Source organism: Neoarius graeffei, chromosome 9, assembly GCF_027579695.1.
Source record: "Neoarius graeffei isolate fNeoGra1 chromosome 9, fNeoGra1.pri, whole genome shotgun sequence".
NCBI classification, from domain to species: Eukaryota; Metazoa; Chordata; class Actinopteri; order Siluriformes; family Ariidae; genus Neoarius; species Neoarius graeffei.
Window position 1 is genome coordinate 54,458,086 of NC_083577.1, and position 18,950 is coordinate 54,477,035.

The following is an 18,950-nucleotide window of genomic DNA, read 5'->3' on the forward strand; positions in this document are numbered from 1 at the left end:
ACCGGATGTTCCCAACCACGCAGTGGATTGTGGGATATGTGAAAGGGGTAAATATATAATGGAGAGGCCTATATCTGTACAAATATATGAACTTTGGCAGTTTGGTTGGTATAAACCTGTATTAAGTTCACTTTGATATGTCAGTAACTAAGAAAAAAATACAGACTAAGTGAAGAAAAAAGTGAAGAATACTTCTTTGACTTGATTTTTCAAGGAAAAAAGTGGAGAATATTTTTCAGAACCCAGGGGGAACGCTGGACAGACCCTGGCTCTTGGACTTGTTGCTGGTAACAGCATGGATGGTTCTTTTCCTATTTGGTCCAGAGCACATGGTATCCATTTCTTACCAAAAAAAGGCCTGGAATACTGATTCATCTGACCACAATACATGTTTCAACTGTGTGATGTTCCATCCCAGATGCCTCTGAGCCCAGAGAAGTTGATGGTGCTTCTGGACACAGTTAACATAAAGCTTCCTTTTTGCACAGTAAAGTGTGAACTGGCATTTGTGGATGTAACTCCGTATTGACAAAGGTTTGCCAAAGTAATCCTGAGCCCATGTAGTTATAACAACTATAGATGAATGAGGGTTCTTGATGCAGTGCAGTCTGAGGGATCAGAGATTACAGGTGTTCAGCTTAGGCTTACGATCACATTTTAGGCCCCCTTTGATGCGACTCTCTCTGTAGGGCTCCGGTCCCAACCATGCACTTCTTTGTTTTTCATTTTTAACTCTCATTTCTGTCTCTTAATTACTCAATACCACTGCTTCTTTTAGTCTGATTCTTGATAGAAATTTTAATATGCAAAGAGTTGGTTTGTGGTGGGTGTCACGGTAGTGTAGTGGTTAGCACTGTCGCCTCACAGCAAGAAGGGTCTGGGTTCGAGCCCCGTGGCCGGCGAGGGCCTTTCTGTGTGGAGTTTGCATGTTCTCCCCGTGTCCGCGTGGGTTTCCTCCGGGTGTTCCGGTTTCCCCCACAGTCCAAAGACATGCAGGTTAGGTTAACTGGTGACTCTAAAATGACCGTAGGTGTGAATGTGAGTGTGAATGGTTGTCTGTGTCTATGTGTCAGCCCTGTAATGACCTGGCGACTTGTCCAGTGTGTATCCTGCCTTTCGCCTGTAGTCAGCTGGGATAGGCTCCAGCTTGCCTGCGACCCTGTAGAACAGGATAAGCGGCTACAGATAATGGATGGATGGATGGTTTGTGGTGGGTGTCACGGTAGTGTAGTGGTTAGCACTGTCGCCTCACAGCAAGAAGGGTCTGGGTTCGAGTCCAGTGGCTGACGAGGGCTTTTCTGTGTGGAGTTTGCATGTTCTCCCCGTGTCTGCGTGGGTTTCCTCCGGGTGCTCCGGTTTCCCCCACAGTCCAAAGACATGCAGGTTAGGCTAATTGGTGGCTCTAAATTGACCGTTGGTGTGAATGTGAGTGTGAATGGTTGTCTGTGTCTATGTGTCAGCCCTGTGATGACCTGGCGACTTGTCCAGTGTGTACCCTGCCTTTTGCTCGTAGTCAGCTGGGATAGGCTCCGGCTTGCCTGCGACCCTGTAGAACAGGATAAGCGGCTACGGATAATGGATGGATGGATGGATGGTTTGTGGTGGGTGTCACGGTAGTGTAGTGGTTAGCACTTTCGCCTCACAGCAAGAAGGGTCTGGGTTCGAGGGCCGACGAGGGCCTTTCTGTGTGGAGTTTGCATGTTCTCTGCGTGGGTTTCCTCCAGGTGCTTCGGTTTCACCCAAAGACATGCAGGTTAGGCTAATTGGTGGTTCTAAATGGTGGCTCTAACGGGCGGCACGGTGGTGTAGTGGTTAGAACTGTCGCCTCACAGCAAGAAGGTTCTGGGTTCAAGCCTAGCAGCCGGCGAGGGCCTTTCTGTGTGGAGTTTGCATGTTCTCCCCATGTCTGCATGAGTTTCCTCCGGGTGCTCTGACAGTTTCTCCCACAGTCCAAAGACATGCGGTTAGGTTCACGTGGGGCGGCATTGGGCTGAAGTGCCCTTGAGCAAGGTACCTAACCCCTGACTGCTCCCCGGGCGCTGTAGTATGGCTGCCCACTGCTTCAGATGGGTTAAATGCAGAGGATGAATCTCACTGTGCTTGAAGTGTGCATGTGACAAATAAAGGTTTCTTCTTCTTCTAAAGTGAGTGTGAATTGTTTGTCTCTATACCCCTTTTCCACCAAATCAGTTCCAGGGCTGGTGCTGGTTCACAACTCGTTCAACTTGCGAGCCAGCTGAGAACCAGTTTGCTTTTCCATAGCTCGCGGTGCTAAGGGAAGCCACGTCATTACGTCGCTGTATACGTCAGTTACGTCGCTACGTTTGCATAAACCTTGGTGCGAATATCGAAGCAAAAACAACACGGAAGAAGCAGCAGCAACAACAACAACAATAATAATAATAATGGATGACTTCGCGTTTGTACAGCTGCTGCTTCTCGTCGCTTAAAAATGGCGATCTTTCGCGGTCTTGTTATTGTTGTTGGTCTTAACAACTCCGCGCCCCCCCCCCCCCCGACGTAAGCGGTTCTTTCCTCTGGCCCAGCAGAGAGTTGGTGCTAGCCTGGAACCGGTTTTTCTGGCCCCAGAGCCAGTTCTTTGTCAGTGGAAACAGAAAACCCGGTTCCAAACTAAGCACTGGCCCCGAACCAGCCCTGGAACTGCTTTGGTGGAAAAGGGGCAGATGTGTCAGCCCTGTGATGACCTGGCGACTTGTCCAGGGTGTACCCCGCCTCTCGCCAGTAGTCAGCTGGGATAGGCTCCAGCTTGCCCGCGAGCCTGTAGGACAGGATAAGTGGTTATGGATAATAGATGGATGGTTTGTGGTGCTGATGGTTTATGGGTTATGTAAAGTCGGTTTTTTTTTTTCCTTTTTTTCATATAACACGTTTTGATGGATATGCAAATGACCGTAATGAGGTAATCTCATCATCTCATCTCATTATCTCTAGCCGCTTTATCCTGTTCTAGAGGGTCGCAGGCAAGCTGGAGCCTATCCCAGCTGACTACGGGCGAAAGGCGGGGTACACCCTGATTTGGTGGAAAAGGGGTATAGAGACAACCATTCACACCTACGGTCAATTTAGAGTCACCAGTTAACCTAACCTGCATGTCTTTGGACTGTGGGGGAAACCGGAGCACCCGGAGGAAACCCACGCGGACACGGGGAGAACATGCAAACTCCACACAGAAAGGCCCTCGCCGGCCATGGGGCTCGAACCCAGAACCTTCTTGCTGTGAGGCGACAGCGCTAACCACTACACCACCGTGCCACCCCGTAATGAGGTAATGAATATGAGCAATTGGACAATGACGTCATATGCTGACTTTTGAACGTGCATTATCTACTTTCCCCTGAAAATAATTGACAAGTGCTGTGCAGGACAGCGGGATTTCAGAGTACACGGAAGTGTTGGCATATGACGGTGAAGTTCTTGAGTCTTGATAAATATAATAATTAAAAAAAAAAGTAATAAAGAGGGCACTTGATCGGGATTTTTGCTTTTAGTTTAGGAGTGCTTCGCGTGTGTGTGTGAGAGAGAGAGAGAAAGAGAGGAAGGAGGGGGGCAGCTGATGTTGGTGACGCAGGAAAAACACCCAACACAGTAGACAAAAAAGCGAGAAGCTGATCGCAGACAGTTTATGTAGGCTGAGCGCCTCGCACACAACATACACAGCTGAATGACACAATCGTGCTTTAGCAACGCGTAATTGATCACGTTTTGGGCCAGTTGGAAGAAGGTCCGATTTGATTTTTGGTAAGTGGTAACAAGGACTTTTGGCTTTCTGTGGAGCTAGTTAGGGTTAGCTTAGCGGCTAGTTAAATGGGCAAAGCCTGCTAAGTGTGTAGCTGCTAACAGGCTGTTGTAGCTCAGTGCCGAATTCCTGTCATTGTGGACTTAAACGCTCTCGTTTGTCACCACGTATATTGTTAACCTATTGCTGTTGAGCTAAATAAGTCACACCGCACCGGCTTATCTGTCCCCGAAGGTTAGTCGGTTATTGCCTAACTAGTTGCTTGAGGTGAAATAACTTTATTAATAGTAGCACAAAGAGGGTCGTTGCTGAGCTAACGACTAGCCTACATGGCTAATCAACACAAACAAGTGGTTTTAACCAAGGCGAGGCCTGTTCGTGACAAGACTTGTGTTAGTAAGCCGGTGACCCGTTTTTGCAAGTCGTTAAGTCGTGTTTTGTTTGTGAAAAACTTCCTGAGCCTGATTTTAAAAACAACAACTTCCCTGCCAGGCCTAATAATCTAACTCCCAGTGAGCTGCTAGCTGCTGAGTGTGGTGTTCTAAAAGCCGACTAGCATGCTAAGCAGGCTGTGATTGCACTTTATGTAATTTAAACATATGCTCGTGTTAATCGGTGCAGCTTCTTCTTTGACTATAAAAGGACGTATTTAAGAATAAGAGGACGCTATAATGATGCAGGTCAATATTTCTTTGCAAAGTTGATCTGTGTCTGGACAGCGGACGAGCTAAAAGCTGAATGTTCTTCGGTATTAGCAACATGGCTAGCGTTCACGATGAGGAAACTAGGCCGTGGCTTCAGGCCTGAGCGCTTCTTGTTTGTCATAGTTATCTCTGTGTACCATCAGATGTTCTACAGTGTTCATTGAGGGGGGAAAAAGCTGGGTAGTTTATTGAGAACTGAAATCGTCTGATTGAGCTGGAAATGCGAATATTTTCAGACACTCGGATGGCTAACTTGGTCGATGAGCCAGTCATCTTGGCTCCCGAGCCTGCAGAAGAGAAGTCAATCAATTTGTTCCCTGTTGCAAAGTTGTTCCCTGGAATAGTGTTACACAATATATTTTTGTCTAATAGATGTGGTGTTGTTTTTAAATATATAAATGACTGTCCTGAAGAGTCCTTGGGTAATGTTGTTTTCTACATAGCTGGTTTGCTAACCTGAAATGACAGCAAAGTGAAGTGCACACTGAACCATTTATCTCGTTTATTATGGAAACAACATGCACGGTGTGCGCAGTTACTTTTATTAAAGCACTGAAACTGAGAGTGTGAGAGAATTGGCATGTTTGTGTACAATGAGCTTAGCCATCATGGCTGGTTAAATGAAGGGATGTGAAATGTTTGGGTGTGGGGTGGTTGCTGCTGTTTATTTTGATCATAATCACAGGTAATGGTTTTTAGGGGGAGAAACACATTATAGAAAGAATCAACATTTCACCTCTGGCCTGTGTGTTTCTGTTAACCTTTTGTGAATGCTGTGTGGTGTGGCATTAGGCCGCTTGTGTAGTTGCGCTGTAGCAGGTGCATGTAGTTTGTTGCGCTTGCTGGTTTGGGTTTCTACACGAGAGACAGTGTGCAGTGTTGTTGATTAATTTTTGCACCCATGGTTGTCGTATTTCACCTGACGTTGTTCACATTGACCAGCAGTTGGTAAGGAATAAACCTTGATGGCTTATGTTGTAGGTGATGTGGTGTGGTGTGGTACAGTATAGCCCTGCATGAAGAGACGGACCGTTAGCACCCCAAATCTGATTATTTTCTAAAGCTGGGCATACACTGTGCGATTTTTGGCCCGATTTTCACTCGCGCGACTATTTTGGAGATCGGGCCGAGTTTTGGCTCAATCGTGCGTCTCGGATCGCGTAGTATACAGTACATGGGGTAACGACAAGCGATTAACACCTCACGACCTCCTCCCGATCGATCGGATGAAAATCAAACCTGTTTGAAATCCTGAGCATCGGATCGTATAGTGTGAGAACAGGAATCGTAAGCTGCGTGCTGTTTACCCTTGCGATTCACTCATACAGTGTGAGCAGCAGCCGAATACCACGATTGAAAAAATCACACAGTGTATGCCCAGCTTAATAAGAGCATGTCCTGAAGTGTTTTTATTTTGTGTAAACCAGAGCAGTTTTCCTTATAATTTTCAATTTTATTAATGCTAGGGTAGGTAACGTTTTATTTTAGAAGCTTTTTTTTTTTAGATTTCTTGAATTTTTCTTCACATCCTGACAGCAATGAATAAATCAAATGCTCCGACAATAAAAAGAAAGTGGGGGGAGACTTGTCTGTCGTCTGTGGCAGGCGCAGAGCTGTAAAAATCCCATCCAGTCATTTCATTCGGTCTGACGATGATAATGCCCAATGCTACAACAACTATAAAATTTGGTATTTGTGTATATTGAAATTAATGCATATCTCACATTCATTTGGCCTATAAAGTCATCTGTATGGGTGGTTTTACGGTGACAGATACATTATAGGTTAAGGAATGTGTTTATGGCCAAATTAGAAAAACGATCCTTTTTTTTTTTTTGGACACAATCTCTACCAATCTTGGAATGAACTTTTGCTGGAATGAACCTGTTTTATGGTGACACGCCTCAAATATTATGGACTGGTATGCATCGTGTTTGACCGGTCACAAAAGCATAGAGTTGTGGACAGGAAACTGTATATACTATTTCTTTTATTCATTTTTTTATTTTAATGCTTATGTCTTTAAGTCCCTTTGTCAGAAGACCTATTTAGTATGTCTCATTTGGACGGTTATAATACAAGTCTAATCTGTTGTCCTTTGGAACAGAGGATACGTTATTAGATTTTTTTTTTTTTTTTTGGTAGAGCCATTTATCATTTGTATATTGCATTTATGCCATAAGTAGACCCGTGTCTGAACAGGTCCCTGGACATGTTCTCTTTCACCAAACTTGTATAATGCCTGGGAACTAATTAAAACTTTATCAATAATACGCTTCAATTTCTGAGACCACTTATTAGTGCGGCTAATCTTCACCTTATTAACCAGTAAAACTGCTGTCCAAGGTAAAATGTAATTAACACTTGTCTGTGTGTTCCTGTGTCCATTAGAAAATATTGGACACAGGAAACTTAACATCTATCTTGTTCAACTCAACTGAGAAGCTTTTCGCACGGGGAATGTTCTCACAGGGCATGAAAGGCAGCTGTTGTGGGGTATTTTTTGTGCTGTTTCACAGTCAGTTGCTGTTCCGGTGCAGTGTATCATTTGAATGTTCCATTGGTTACAGATATTCTACTCGTTTAAATATATCCCTCTGTTAATGTGTTTTGATTTCCTTATTTTGTTAATTGTAAAGTTTTGGCAGGACTATTTCTTGCTCTGGTTTATCTCCTATACCTTTTTATATATAGAAGTAAATAGTAGACTCCTGGCTTTATTTCTGTCAGATCATGAGAAGGACAATACTGTGACAATAATGAAACCTCATTGTTTTTAATAGCTTAGTTATGTTTTTGCTAACAGAGAGCGAGGTAGTTGGTCTTTATATTTGATAAAAATCATTTGTAAATTCGAGGTCATGCCACGTTATACCCCATCCACGCTGTGTGACTTGATTTCCCTTTTTTTTTTTTTTGTTCAGGTTATGCAATGGTCTCTGCATCAGTGCTAGCACTTTCAGCTGTGTGCCACTTCTCTACCAGTCCAGAGGAGGCAGTGATTTCGTCCCGTGCGCCAGTGACCTAAGCAGACAAGATTGCAAAGATCTGCCCCGTGTCGAGTATGACTGCCACGACCCGTGGCTCCCCCATGGGGGGGAACGAAAGTCAGGAGCAGGGCCAAGCTCCGGACGGTCAGTCTCAACCCCCACTCCCCCAAAACCAGGTCAGTGTCACACTTCCTGCTACTCTTCTCCATGTGCTTCTCTTAGGACCTTTCTCACCCTGACAGCTGTTGTAGCTTGTTTGTATGATAGATGTTTTCGGACTTTTCTAACTTAAGTTTTTCTAATTTTATTCGTTCTCATAAGTGTTTTATGATGTAGCCTCTTGGTTGCTGTTAAAGCATGCTAGCATGGTAAATATCTGTGGAAAACAAAGCTGCATTTCTGAATGTATAATACTGTTATAGTAACTTTGAAATGAAATGCTCATTATACAACAGTTAGTGGTGGCACGGTGGTGTAGTGGTTAGCGCTGTCGCCTCACAGCAAGAAGGTCCGGGTTCGAGCCCCGTGGCCGACGAGGGCCTTTCTGTGCGGAGTTTGCATGTTCTCCGCGTGGGTTTCCTCCGGGTGCTCCGGTTTCCCCCACAGTCCAAAGACATGCAGGTTAGGTTAACTGGTGACTCTAAATTGACCGTAGGTGTGAATGTGAGTGTGAATGGGTGTCTGTGTCTATGTGTCAGCCCTGTGATGACCTGGCGACTTGTCCAGGGTGTACCCCGCCTTTCGCCCGTAGTCAGCTGGGATAGGCTCCAGCTTGCCTGCGACCCTGTAGAACAGGATAAAGCGGCTAGAGATAATGAGATGAGAGACAACAGTTAGTTCTGGTCGACTAATTTGATTTGTTGAGCAGGGTTCCAAGAAGGCTGATTATTTCACATATTGGCACTGGGATAGTTCACTGTGTGCATCACCACTCACCTGTGTCCTGCACAGAAAATTCCACTTCCTGTATTGAAATGGTTTCTAGAGTAGTGTTAAGGGCAATTCTCACTAAAGATTTGTGACCAGATGAGCTGCAACTACTTGAAACCAGCAACTTCTTGTATTTGTTATGACCAAGCATTCTAAAATTGGGTGGCTCACACTGCTGAGGCTGCTTGCAACAGCATTGGTGTTTCTAAACAACACCTTTGTTGTACTCTATTTGTTAGCTTTATTTATTACTAGCCTACTTCAAGATGGATACAGACATAGCAGTAGCTAATTTACTAACAGTAGTAGCCTCTATTATAAACGGAGACGTATAACACGGAAGAACCCCTGCATGTAGACTCGTGTGGATATTACATCAGTAGAAATTACACACAAAAGAAAGTATGTTATTGTACCTTTCAGGGTACACCGGCTTGTCGCTGCGGCAGCACCCTCTAAGGTACTTACTTATTTGTACCCTTTTATATACTGCTTGGGAGCATGTATGTACCTTTTTGCTCCTAAAAAGGTACACATGGCTACCTTGAGGTCCAGTAATGAGCCCTAGGGGGTACATCAGTGTAGGTTGTACCTTGGGGACGGAAATGGACTTCTACTGTACCCCTGTTTCTGATAGTGTAGAAGCGTATGCTATGCTTTCCAGGGAGTTGGAGGATGGTGACAAGTAGCCTTTCTGAATTTTACGTGACTGGCACAATTTCGCCAGTTAACAGCTCATGCTTCCCCCTTAATTGACCGCAAAAATACTAATTACAGAGACAGTGCATCATAGGATATGCTGTATATACTAGATCATGCTACCAGGATAGTACTCTACTCACCCTCAATCAAACAATAAAGACCTGATTTTTCCATGGAGGGCAGGAGGAGGGGGAAAATTTGCCTACCTAAAATGCACTGTGGCCAGGATGATCCTACGGGGTAAGTGGACGTCATGGATTTATAGTGCAATTATACATCCAAGGTGGCTAAGGTATCAGAGACTGAGAGCTATCATTAGCTTGCAGCGCCAGTGGCAACGTGTCACAATAGCTGTGAGGTCTACAATGTTGTAAAATCTTGCAACTGCGGTTTGACATACTGAACCTTTTGTAACTGCTTGTAACTATTAATTCAGACTGCAGAAACAAGTTGCAGTGGTATTCCTTATGACGTTATCTTTGGTGTGAATCGGCCTTTAGCGACATACCAGACATCACACATGATGGTTTTCAGGAATATAACTTTTTGACCTAACCTATGAAAGCTCATCAGATGTAGATGAAAAGGAAGAAGGGGCACCAATTTTCCCAGAAGTACCTATAATGGAAATGTACACGTCGATGCGAGTTAGGTGGTGTTTACATTAGACCGTATCAGCGGATCATCAGATTAACGTTTTTAAAACGATTCGCTTGCACACAGCAATGCCAATACACGATTCGCTTGCACACAGCAACGCCAATACACGGATACGCTCGGCTCCGCAGGCATCCTGCGCTCCAAATCACTCCGCCCTGAACAGCGAGTGCCCTCTGGAGGGTGCGCACTCCGGCCCTGCGCAGCTCACAGAGCGCGCGAGTGAAGCGCACGAGCAGTGATTCGGGACAAATAGCAGGAAGTGAAAGTCCGCGCCGTTTTTCAGCAGTCGCGTGGCATGACCAACGCCAGCGAATCAGGAAGGTGGATGTCACAGTGACGTTGTCCAATGACGACGTCAGCTAGAGCTCAGCACAGCGTATCCTCGTTCCTCAATGTTTACACAGCACCGGATCAGATACGTAATGGATTGAATACGTGGGCCCTGGCGGATTCAAGTTGTTCCGCCTGTGGAGTCGTTTCCCGGCGTTTTAATGTGAACGGGCAGTGCATCCGCGACAAAAACGAGACGGATACGGTCTAATGTAAACACCACCTTAGCCAGCCAACGTGCCATAAACTGAAATGTGGCTTCTTCAGGATCTGTTTCCACTAGCGGAGCAAAAAAAAAAACCAGATCATTTAGCCATAGTGTGTCAAATGTCACTTACTCCTCTATTAATTTCTTGTTTTATAGAACTGTTGTATAAAAGCAATACCACACTCGAGGTCATGCCGTCACCTGCGGCCTCGTCATGCCTACGACCGACTGACAGCTGTGCTGATATTCATTACAACAGCACTCCCTCTCGTGTGATATTGCTGAATCCAACAGAGGTGTCAAGTAACGAAGTACAAATGCTTCGTTACTTTACTTAAGTAGAAATTTTGGTACTTTCTACTTTACTGGAGTAATAATTTTTCAACCTACTTTTTATCTCTACTCGTTACATTTTTCAAGCATTTACTTTTAGTTCGTTGCGTTTATAATAGTCTCGTTACTTGCATTTCATTCAGCTTGACACTTGCGACACTTTAAAAGGAAAAAAAAATCAAATCCAGATCATTCGCATCACACACAAAATAAAACAGAAACAACCCAATCAAGATAATTCGCGCCATTAAATTTGATTGTGGTTGGATGAGGAATATAATCAAAATGTCATTACGACACCCTATTGGTCTGTCTAAACTGCCACTCAGGGCGCTCCAAACACACAGCAATCAGAGCTCTGACTTCGACACCGTTAGTAAATTGCGGGCTCTCGTTCGTTTGTCAGGAGTGGAATCCCCCCCCCCCCCCCACACACACACACACACACAAACCATATGCGGCATTCTCTTTTCTGAGTCAGGTTAAGTTTACAAATGCAGTTATGGTATCTTGGTGGGTGTTAGTGAGTAAAGTGACAGGTCTTAGCTTAGTAAACTTTATATTAGCTTGTAGTGTGTCGGCATTCCAGCGGCCGCCCTTTCTCTCCTCGCCTGTGTTCAGCCTCGCATTGCTGGAACACAAACATTCTGTTGACTTCGCTGGGTGAGCCAGTAACTAGTAGGGATGAGAAAGTGTTTTTCTTGCATTTTAACTGGAACCTGCTGCCTCTACTGCACGTCCCATATGAAAAAGAAAAAAACTGCAATTTATTGATAACTAACTTCTGAGGTATGAAGTTTTACACCATTACAACACTTACAGACAAGTCATTATTACTTGTGCTCCATGAAACACATTTTAATGGGTCAGGAGAATGGACTGTATGTGGACTTCTAGGCTGCGCCTTTGTCCTTAATAGCATTTTTTTCCGCTTTCATTACTTTTACTTTTGTACTTTAAAGTAGTTTAGAAATCAGTATACTTTTACTTGAGTAAAAAGCTTCAGTTGATACTTTTACTTCATGAAAAGTATTTCTAAACCATAGTATCTATTAGGGCTGTAACGATACACCCAACTCACGATTCGATTCGTATCGCGATTTTTGACCCACGATTCGATACGCCCACGATTTTTTTTAAAATGTTTTTTTTAAAGTAGTAAATTTGACTTATTAACATTTACTTACTTACATTAACTATTTAATAACAAATAATTCAGACCACTGCAGAGAATGAGTAATATGTATGCAAAAATGAGCAAATGCATATCCAAAGATTGTTTTATTTCTCAAAATAATACTGTTGAGCCGGAAGCTCTGTTTTTTTCGGTTCTGAAAAAGTCATTTTTCCAAATCGTGTAAATCCGTTAAGATTTTTTTTTGGGGGGGGTGGCTCTCTCACTGTCTCACTCTCATAGGGCCAATGATTTTCTGTGATCGCGGAAAACAGATGGAAATTACGGAATTTTTATGGTGAAACATTGCTCGCGTGTCAAAATGTAACTGCCGCAGAAGGCTTCCGCCCAAGCAGACATGCCTTCAGTGTTGCCAGATATTGCTAACGTTTTCCACCCCAAAATATGTTCAAAACCAGCCAAAAAGCACCTAAACCCTCCCAATCTGGCAACACTGCATGCCTTTCCGGTCAAGTGATTGTGATTGGCTTGTGGCACACCTAGCCAGCCAATGAGCTGCTTGTTTACAGATTCGCTCCCCGCATCGCAACCAGAATGGCGACCGCTTAAAAGAAATGAATGCTCTGCCAGTGGCGAGTGTGGACGCTGCGTGACTCGCAGAAGATTGTCGCAGGTCGGCGAAAAAACGACTTACTAATAGATATTTTAAAAAAAAAAGTAATTTAAGTAAGTTTAAAATGTAATTTAAATAAAAAGTAAAGTATTCATAAATTGAAGTTTGGAAGCGCCTCTGTTTTTGGGCTGAGGAGAAGTTTGAAAGGGTGTACCGCGATTCTGCCTTCTTGTATCGTGATACGGATCATGGCTCTGCGTATCGCGATTTCGATGCGCATATTGTTACAGCCCTAGTATCTATACTTCTACTTGAGTAATAAATGGTAATACTTTTGACACCTCTGGAATCCAAGTGAGGAGGATCATTGCTGGGACTGTTCTCAGGATTTCATTAGAACTCTGTAATGAACTTGTACAGGGCTATACCTCGACAGCTTTGTGCACGGAGAGTATAATTGCCTGTATGAAATAATCTCATGGCTGAGAACTTTTAGATTTGGCAGCAGATTGACCAACATGTGTTTGCAGTCAGTAATGGGGGAAACTTTTGATTCTGTAAATATATATATTTTTAGTGGTGTTACGAAAAGATGGCTTCAACTTCAAGGTTAATTATCCCCCACTATGTAGTGCGCAGGGAGCTATAGGAATAGAGTCCGTCCGTTTCAATCTGGACAAGTTTCCTCAGAAATTACATAAGCTACGTCAATGAAACTTTGCGTGCTCGTATTACTATTCATGATTTAAGCTGAGTTCGAAAATCATTTATTTTCAGAGTTATGGCCCTTGATTTTCGTTATTGGACTTTGTCCAAGTGGACTCAATCTGGGCAAGTTTTCTCCAAAACTACTTAATGTGCCATTCCACCATTGGATGTATTCTTTGGCATAAAATACAATATATTTTATGATAACATGACTAGACAGAGAAATCTTTTAGCTTCAAAATGATATATCAAACATAATTTTTTGACAACAAGTATATTAATTTTGCGACCAAAGTCACCTACCCTTTTAATTTCCGCGCGGTAGTGAAACGTGATGTCATCGGCAGGTTCCCCTTCTTGTGTACCACGTCACGTGTGACGTGGCACAGATTATCAGCAATGGCGGATAGAACGCGATTTCCACTTGTCGATTGCTGTGCCGATATTCACCATCGACCGTCTCCTTTGGGCATCACTTGCTATTTTCCTTCGCTTCTTTTCCGAAGCTGACAATCGCGTTCTATCCGCCATTGCTGATAATCTGTGCCACGTCACACGTGACGTGGTACACAAGAAGGGGAACCTGCCGATGACGTCACGTTTCACTACCGCGCGGAAATTAAAAGGGTAGGTGACTTTGGTCACAAAATTAATATACTTGTCGTTGTCAAAAAATTATGGTTGATATATCATTTTGAAGCTAAAAGATTTCTCTGTCTAGTCATGTTGTCATAAAATGTATTGTATTTTATGCCAAAAAAATACATCCAATGGTGGAATGGCACTTTAAGCTACGTCAATGAAACCTTGTGTGCTCATGCTACTGAAAAAAATTGGGTAGCGTTTTACGAAGGTGTCGTAAGTGCTAGGACATCACAAGTCAACATTAAAGCAATGGTCTTATTAGGGCGCAAGTGTTGAGGTCTTCCTAAGATGCTCATGGTAGGAGATGATGACCATGTTGACTTGTTTTAATTTCATTTTCCAATAGGGATCTGATGACTGTAACAACTGATTAGCAGAGCTGCACTGATCAGTCATTTTCTAGATATAGATTTATTGTCTGTGTTATTTGGAAGCATGTTTGACTCTCGCACACTGCCTGCTGATGAGTCTTCTCTCAATACACTCTACTAGTAATATTTATTTCAGAGCTATGATGGCAGGTAATGCTGTGATTCTTCAGGCAGTGATTTATTTGAATGGCTGAAAAGATTTTATTTCTCATTTTGTTGTCTTGAAATAAGACCGATATTAGAGTTAATGTAGATGTCAACCAAATGGCCTGATCACTGGGCTGAAATCCATGTTTTTTTTTTTTTTTCTGAAATGATCTCATTTCTTCAGGCTTTAATCTGAATGAAGATATTGTAGTGTGCTGTTTGCTTGCCCAGTTGATTAAACTGATGGCAGTCGAAAATCATAATTGGCTTATCATCAAAGCACAGCAGTCTAAAGAGCTGGGGCATAGTACAGCTGCTTGTGTTTATACCTTGTGCACGCTGAAATAGCCCAGTCAAAGAACTGCGTGCTCGCAGTGAAAAGCCAGTTGGTGTGAGTTGCGTAGAGCTCAGATGTGAGAAGCAAACTGCATATGTAGGTCAGCCAAATCAGAAGGAACCTTTTCCAACACTCCCCCACATTTCCCAAGTTCTGTAGCTTCTATTTAACTCGGGTCGACACATTGAGAGAGTACTCCGTCACAGAGGAGCCCCCGTCTTCTCGTGCTCCCTGGCTCTCACTCTGTTTTGACCTTTCTATTTTTGAACATGTTTGAATAAGAGAACATGGTGGTGTGCCGAGTATTCTACCCTAATGCTGATAATTGACTTTTTTTTTTTAATGATTTAAAAAAAAAACATTTAAGGATGGTCATGTTATAGATCTTTTCTATTTTTTAAGCAGTTTTACTGTTAATGAGGTTATGTCGTGTGTGTGTGCACCTGGGACTTGCAGAATTGCAAATTCAAATAAGAATCTTCTCTGAGATCTGTGAGAATCGTCTCCGTATGTTCCCTATAGCAAAGCATGAGGAGTTGTATTTTCTTGACTTGGACTTGCATGGGTTGTTTAGCTGGTAACACGGACCTTTACAGACAGTTATGGTCTACGTTAACTGAATTAAAATGCATTTTAGTATGTCAGATGTTGTTGTTGTCGTCCCTTCCTGAAGAGCTTCCCCTTGGGAATTGTCTGTTTATTTGAATAAACTGCTTGTATTTATATGATTTTTGTCCCAGACATCCACTCCCACGTCGTCCAACGAGAACTCTCCAGTAAGTCCTCCAGATGAGCAGGTCCAGGGAGACTGTACAGGCCAGCTGGAGGAGGAGGAGGAGCCAGCTTTCCCTCACACAGACCTGGCCAAACTGGATGACATGATCAACAGGTACGTACAGTGCAGATTTGAACCCTGCTCAGTGTGATGCTCTATTCAGGATCACAATGCACTAATACAATTGTTTTTTGTGCTTGCAGACCCCGCTGGGTTGTTCCAGTTTTGCCAAAGGGTGAATTAGAAGTTCTTCTTGAAGCTGCTATAGATCTTTGCAAAAAAGGTAAAGCAATCTGCCTTGTATGTACATTACAGATGTTGTCTAGCACCATACCGTACATAATAAAACAGACCGTTTCCTATAAATAACTTGCAAAATGTGTCCCTGTGATATGTCATGAGCGTCTGCCATGATGGTGGATAAACAAAGCAACTAGGACGGCAGCCGCTGAAAGCGTGTCTGTAAACAGCGCTGAATTTTCTCGGTATTACTACAATTTGAACGATCGAGCAAAGAGAAGATAGATGTGTGGTTTTGATCGATATTATTTCAAAAAGTCAGACTTTTCTGAAGATAAGATGCTTCTACTGACCAAGTACGAATACAGGTCATTTCGTCCAAAGCCTTTTTCATACGCACTATCAATTATTTTATATTTCAGGTGTTTGTTCGAAAAAAGGAGGAATTCTCAATGGAACTTGACCGAAGCAGCTTCGACACTAAAAAGTGTACTAAGGGGGGTAACCACGTAGGCCCGTGCCACTTGTTGACCCTGGGATGAGTTAATTCCCTTGTCATTGCAGGCTGCTCACTTGCATGTCTGTTTCCAGCTAGATCATATTAAACCTTCAGGTGCGGCACAGCGCTCTCACAGGGCTTTCGTTCGCGAACACCGGAATACCTGAAATATAAACTAATTGATAGTGTGTATGAAAGGTTTTGGACAAAATGTCCTGATTATCTCATCTCCTCTTCGTACTAAGCCTCCAAGTTTCCTCGCCCTCTTCTCAAATCACGGACGGAATTCTAAAAAATCGGAATGTGCCACGGTCACGAGTACTGTTGTGACCACAACTATATACAGCACAAAGATATGGCCTAGCTAAAAGAACACTTAAAGCAGTGGAAAAACAAAGAGTTGCGCATGTGTGACTGTTTTGTATGGAATGTCGCTTGACCTTAGCCTGGCAAGCCAGGCTAAATGTGAATATTTAGTCTGGCCTCGATCCGTAGACATTTCCGACGGGTGTAGGAGGAACAAACCGCTGTCTTTCAAACTGTCTCTGTGCGTATTGGCCAACGCTCTGACCAATCAGCGCAACAGTGACTGTGACGTAGTCAGAGCGACAGAAAGCAGTGGGGGAGGCCTTGAAATAATTTTTCAAAATGCGTATTAATTAATAAACAGGTTCTAGATATTAAGAAGTTTGGAGATAATGACCACAAGTTTGGAGTCTGTACCACATACTTAACATACACTCTTATTTTTTTTCAAGGGTTTTTCAAGGGTTTGCTTAAACTGTTTTTGAGAGTTTTTATTTAGTGGTGTTTGGTGAAATAATTTCCCTTAAATTTAAAATAACGGGAAAATAAGAAACAATCAAAAAGTAATGTTTCAAAGCTGTTTATTACTTCTTCGTACTGCACAAACTAGCCCCATCCTTTTGGCTACGAGCGGAGCCAGCTGGTAGATCAGACTTTTGCCATAGCCGGTCGGCAAAACAGCGAAAACGTCCTTCTTGAAAAGGAGTGAGCAGAGAGCCTCTTCCTGCTCATGTTTCAACGAAAACTCCAAGTCTAATTCTTCTAAAACTGATTCCAAAGCGGAGTCAAACGTGCGCTGCTCACTAGCGGTAGCCATCTTTCCTGCTGCGCTTTCTCCAGCGTCGCGCAACTTTGTCGTTACTCCTGCAAAAGCCTGCCCAAAGAATCCAAACAAAAACCTTGCGTTGTGATTGGCGGGCACGATTTGATGCCTGGGGTATTTTTGTTTATATGGTGCGAGGCTAGACCCATTCGCTAGGCAAAAATATTTTTGGCCGCTAGGCGGGTGGGTCTAGTTTACTAGGCTAGCTTGACCCCACATTTATATATCCACCAACATGGCCGACATCCGGGTTTCTAATTTGCGTTGACATCACTTGCAAGTCAAGGATGGTCAGATTTTGTGGATCAACTGGATGCGATCAGCTTATTTAGTGTTAAATGTACAGATTCTGGTACTTATTACAACATCTGAGTATTTTTATTAAGCAAGGAATAAAACATGGCATGGGGTTAAAGTGCATATCCTGGACCAATTTTTTTTTTTTTAATATGAAAGTATGTTCCTTTACACACTCCTCCAGAAGGGTAATTTTGCACAAAGCCATCTGTCTACAGCAGAAAAAAATAAAATAAAATGTGTCTGGAAAAATCCCAAGGGAGTCTGGAGCCAGATTCGTGATGTTACCTGCGGAAGCGCCAGCAGGCTGCGAGAGCTTGTACAGTTTCAGTGCACAGCCTGTGTAGACCAAGTTTAGCAGCTAGCAATTTTGCATTGAAATATGGAATTGTCACCTGAGCGCAATGTTACTTCACCTTTGGGTGAAGAATATAATGAGATGTCAGAATTGTTTCTTACCCTGGCAACAGTCAACTAGTGAATTGCCGATTTTCTTGGTCTTTTTCTTGGCTCGGCTTTGGTCCTCGGCTTCTGGGTGCCTCGCACGAAGCGCTCCCATTTCTCTCTCATTGTCCGGTCTTTTGGAAAACGATGAGTACTAATCCCATCAAGTTTGGTGTTGCTACACCCTCCTACGATACATCTGTTAACCATTTTAATAATTACGTGATAACGTTGAAGAAATTTGCAGAAAACCACCAGGTCGTTTTCTCATAAACAAACCAGCGCTGACGTAGGATTCAGAAGGAGGCGTCCCGCACGCGACGTCACGAAAATCAATGTTTCCCGGGAAATCCAAAATGCCAAGTTTTTTCAGCGGTGGACCAATTCGCCTCAAATGGCTTGATTTCAACTGAATTTTTCTGGTATTGTGCAAGGTAAAAAAAAAAATAGCAGAGAATGCAGAATGTGACAGATATTTGACCAAAGTTTAATATAAAATAGGAGAATTACATTGATCTTGCTCCTGAATTTACCCGTGATATGCACTTTAAGGGCGGCACGGTGGTGTAGTGGTTAGCGCTGTCGCCTCACAGCAAGAAGGTCCTGGGTTGGAGCCCCGGGGCCGGCGAGGGCCTTTCTGTGCGGAGTTTACATGTTCTCCCCGTGTCCGCGTGGGTTTCCTCCGGGTGCTCCGGTTTCCCCCACAGTCCAAAGACATGCAGGTTAGGTTAACTGGTGACTCTAAATTGAGCGTAGGTGTGAATGTGAGTGTGAATGGTTGTCTGTGTCTATGTGTCAGCCCTGTGATGACCTGGCGACTTGTCCAGGGTGTACCCCGCCTTTCGCCCGTAGTCAGCTGGGATAGGCTCCAGCTTGCCTGTGACCCTGTAGAACAGGATAAAGCGGCTACAGATAATGAGATATGCACTTTAAAGGAAAATAATCTGTGATGGGGTTACTACAGTGAAGTGAATTAATTTAACATAACAGCACAGT

General features: G+C 43.4%; 1 protein-coding gene across 12 annotated transcripts in view; it reads left to right on the forward strand.

Annotated features, from left to right (window-relative positions):
* Window positions 1-3,550: 3,550 nt before the first annotated feature.
* usp9 (ubiquitin specific peptidase 9) overlaps window positions 3,551-18,950 on the forward strand; it is a 65,709-nt gene continuing 50,309 nt past the window's right edge. For 5 of the 12 annotated variants that reach the window (XM_060929805.1, XM_060929808.1, XM_060929807.1 and 2 more), the window contains exons 1-4: window positions 3,553-3,759; window positions 7,386-7,627; window positions 15,311-15,459; window positions 15,549-15,628. In XM_060929805.1, coding sequence (XP_060785788.1) covers window positions 7,526-7,627; window positions 15,311-15,459; window positions 15,549-15,628 — 331 coding nt within the window. In that variant the 5' untranslated portion in view covers window positions 3,553-3,759; window positions 7,386-7,525. Of the gene's footprint in view, window positions 3,760-7,385; window positions 7,628-15,310; window positions 15,460-15,548; window positions 15,629-18,950 lie in introns of all 12 variants that reach the window. The other 7 variants (XM_060929811.1, XM_060929809.1, XM_060929810.1 and 4 more) reach the window with 4 other exon arrangements.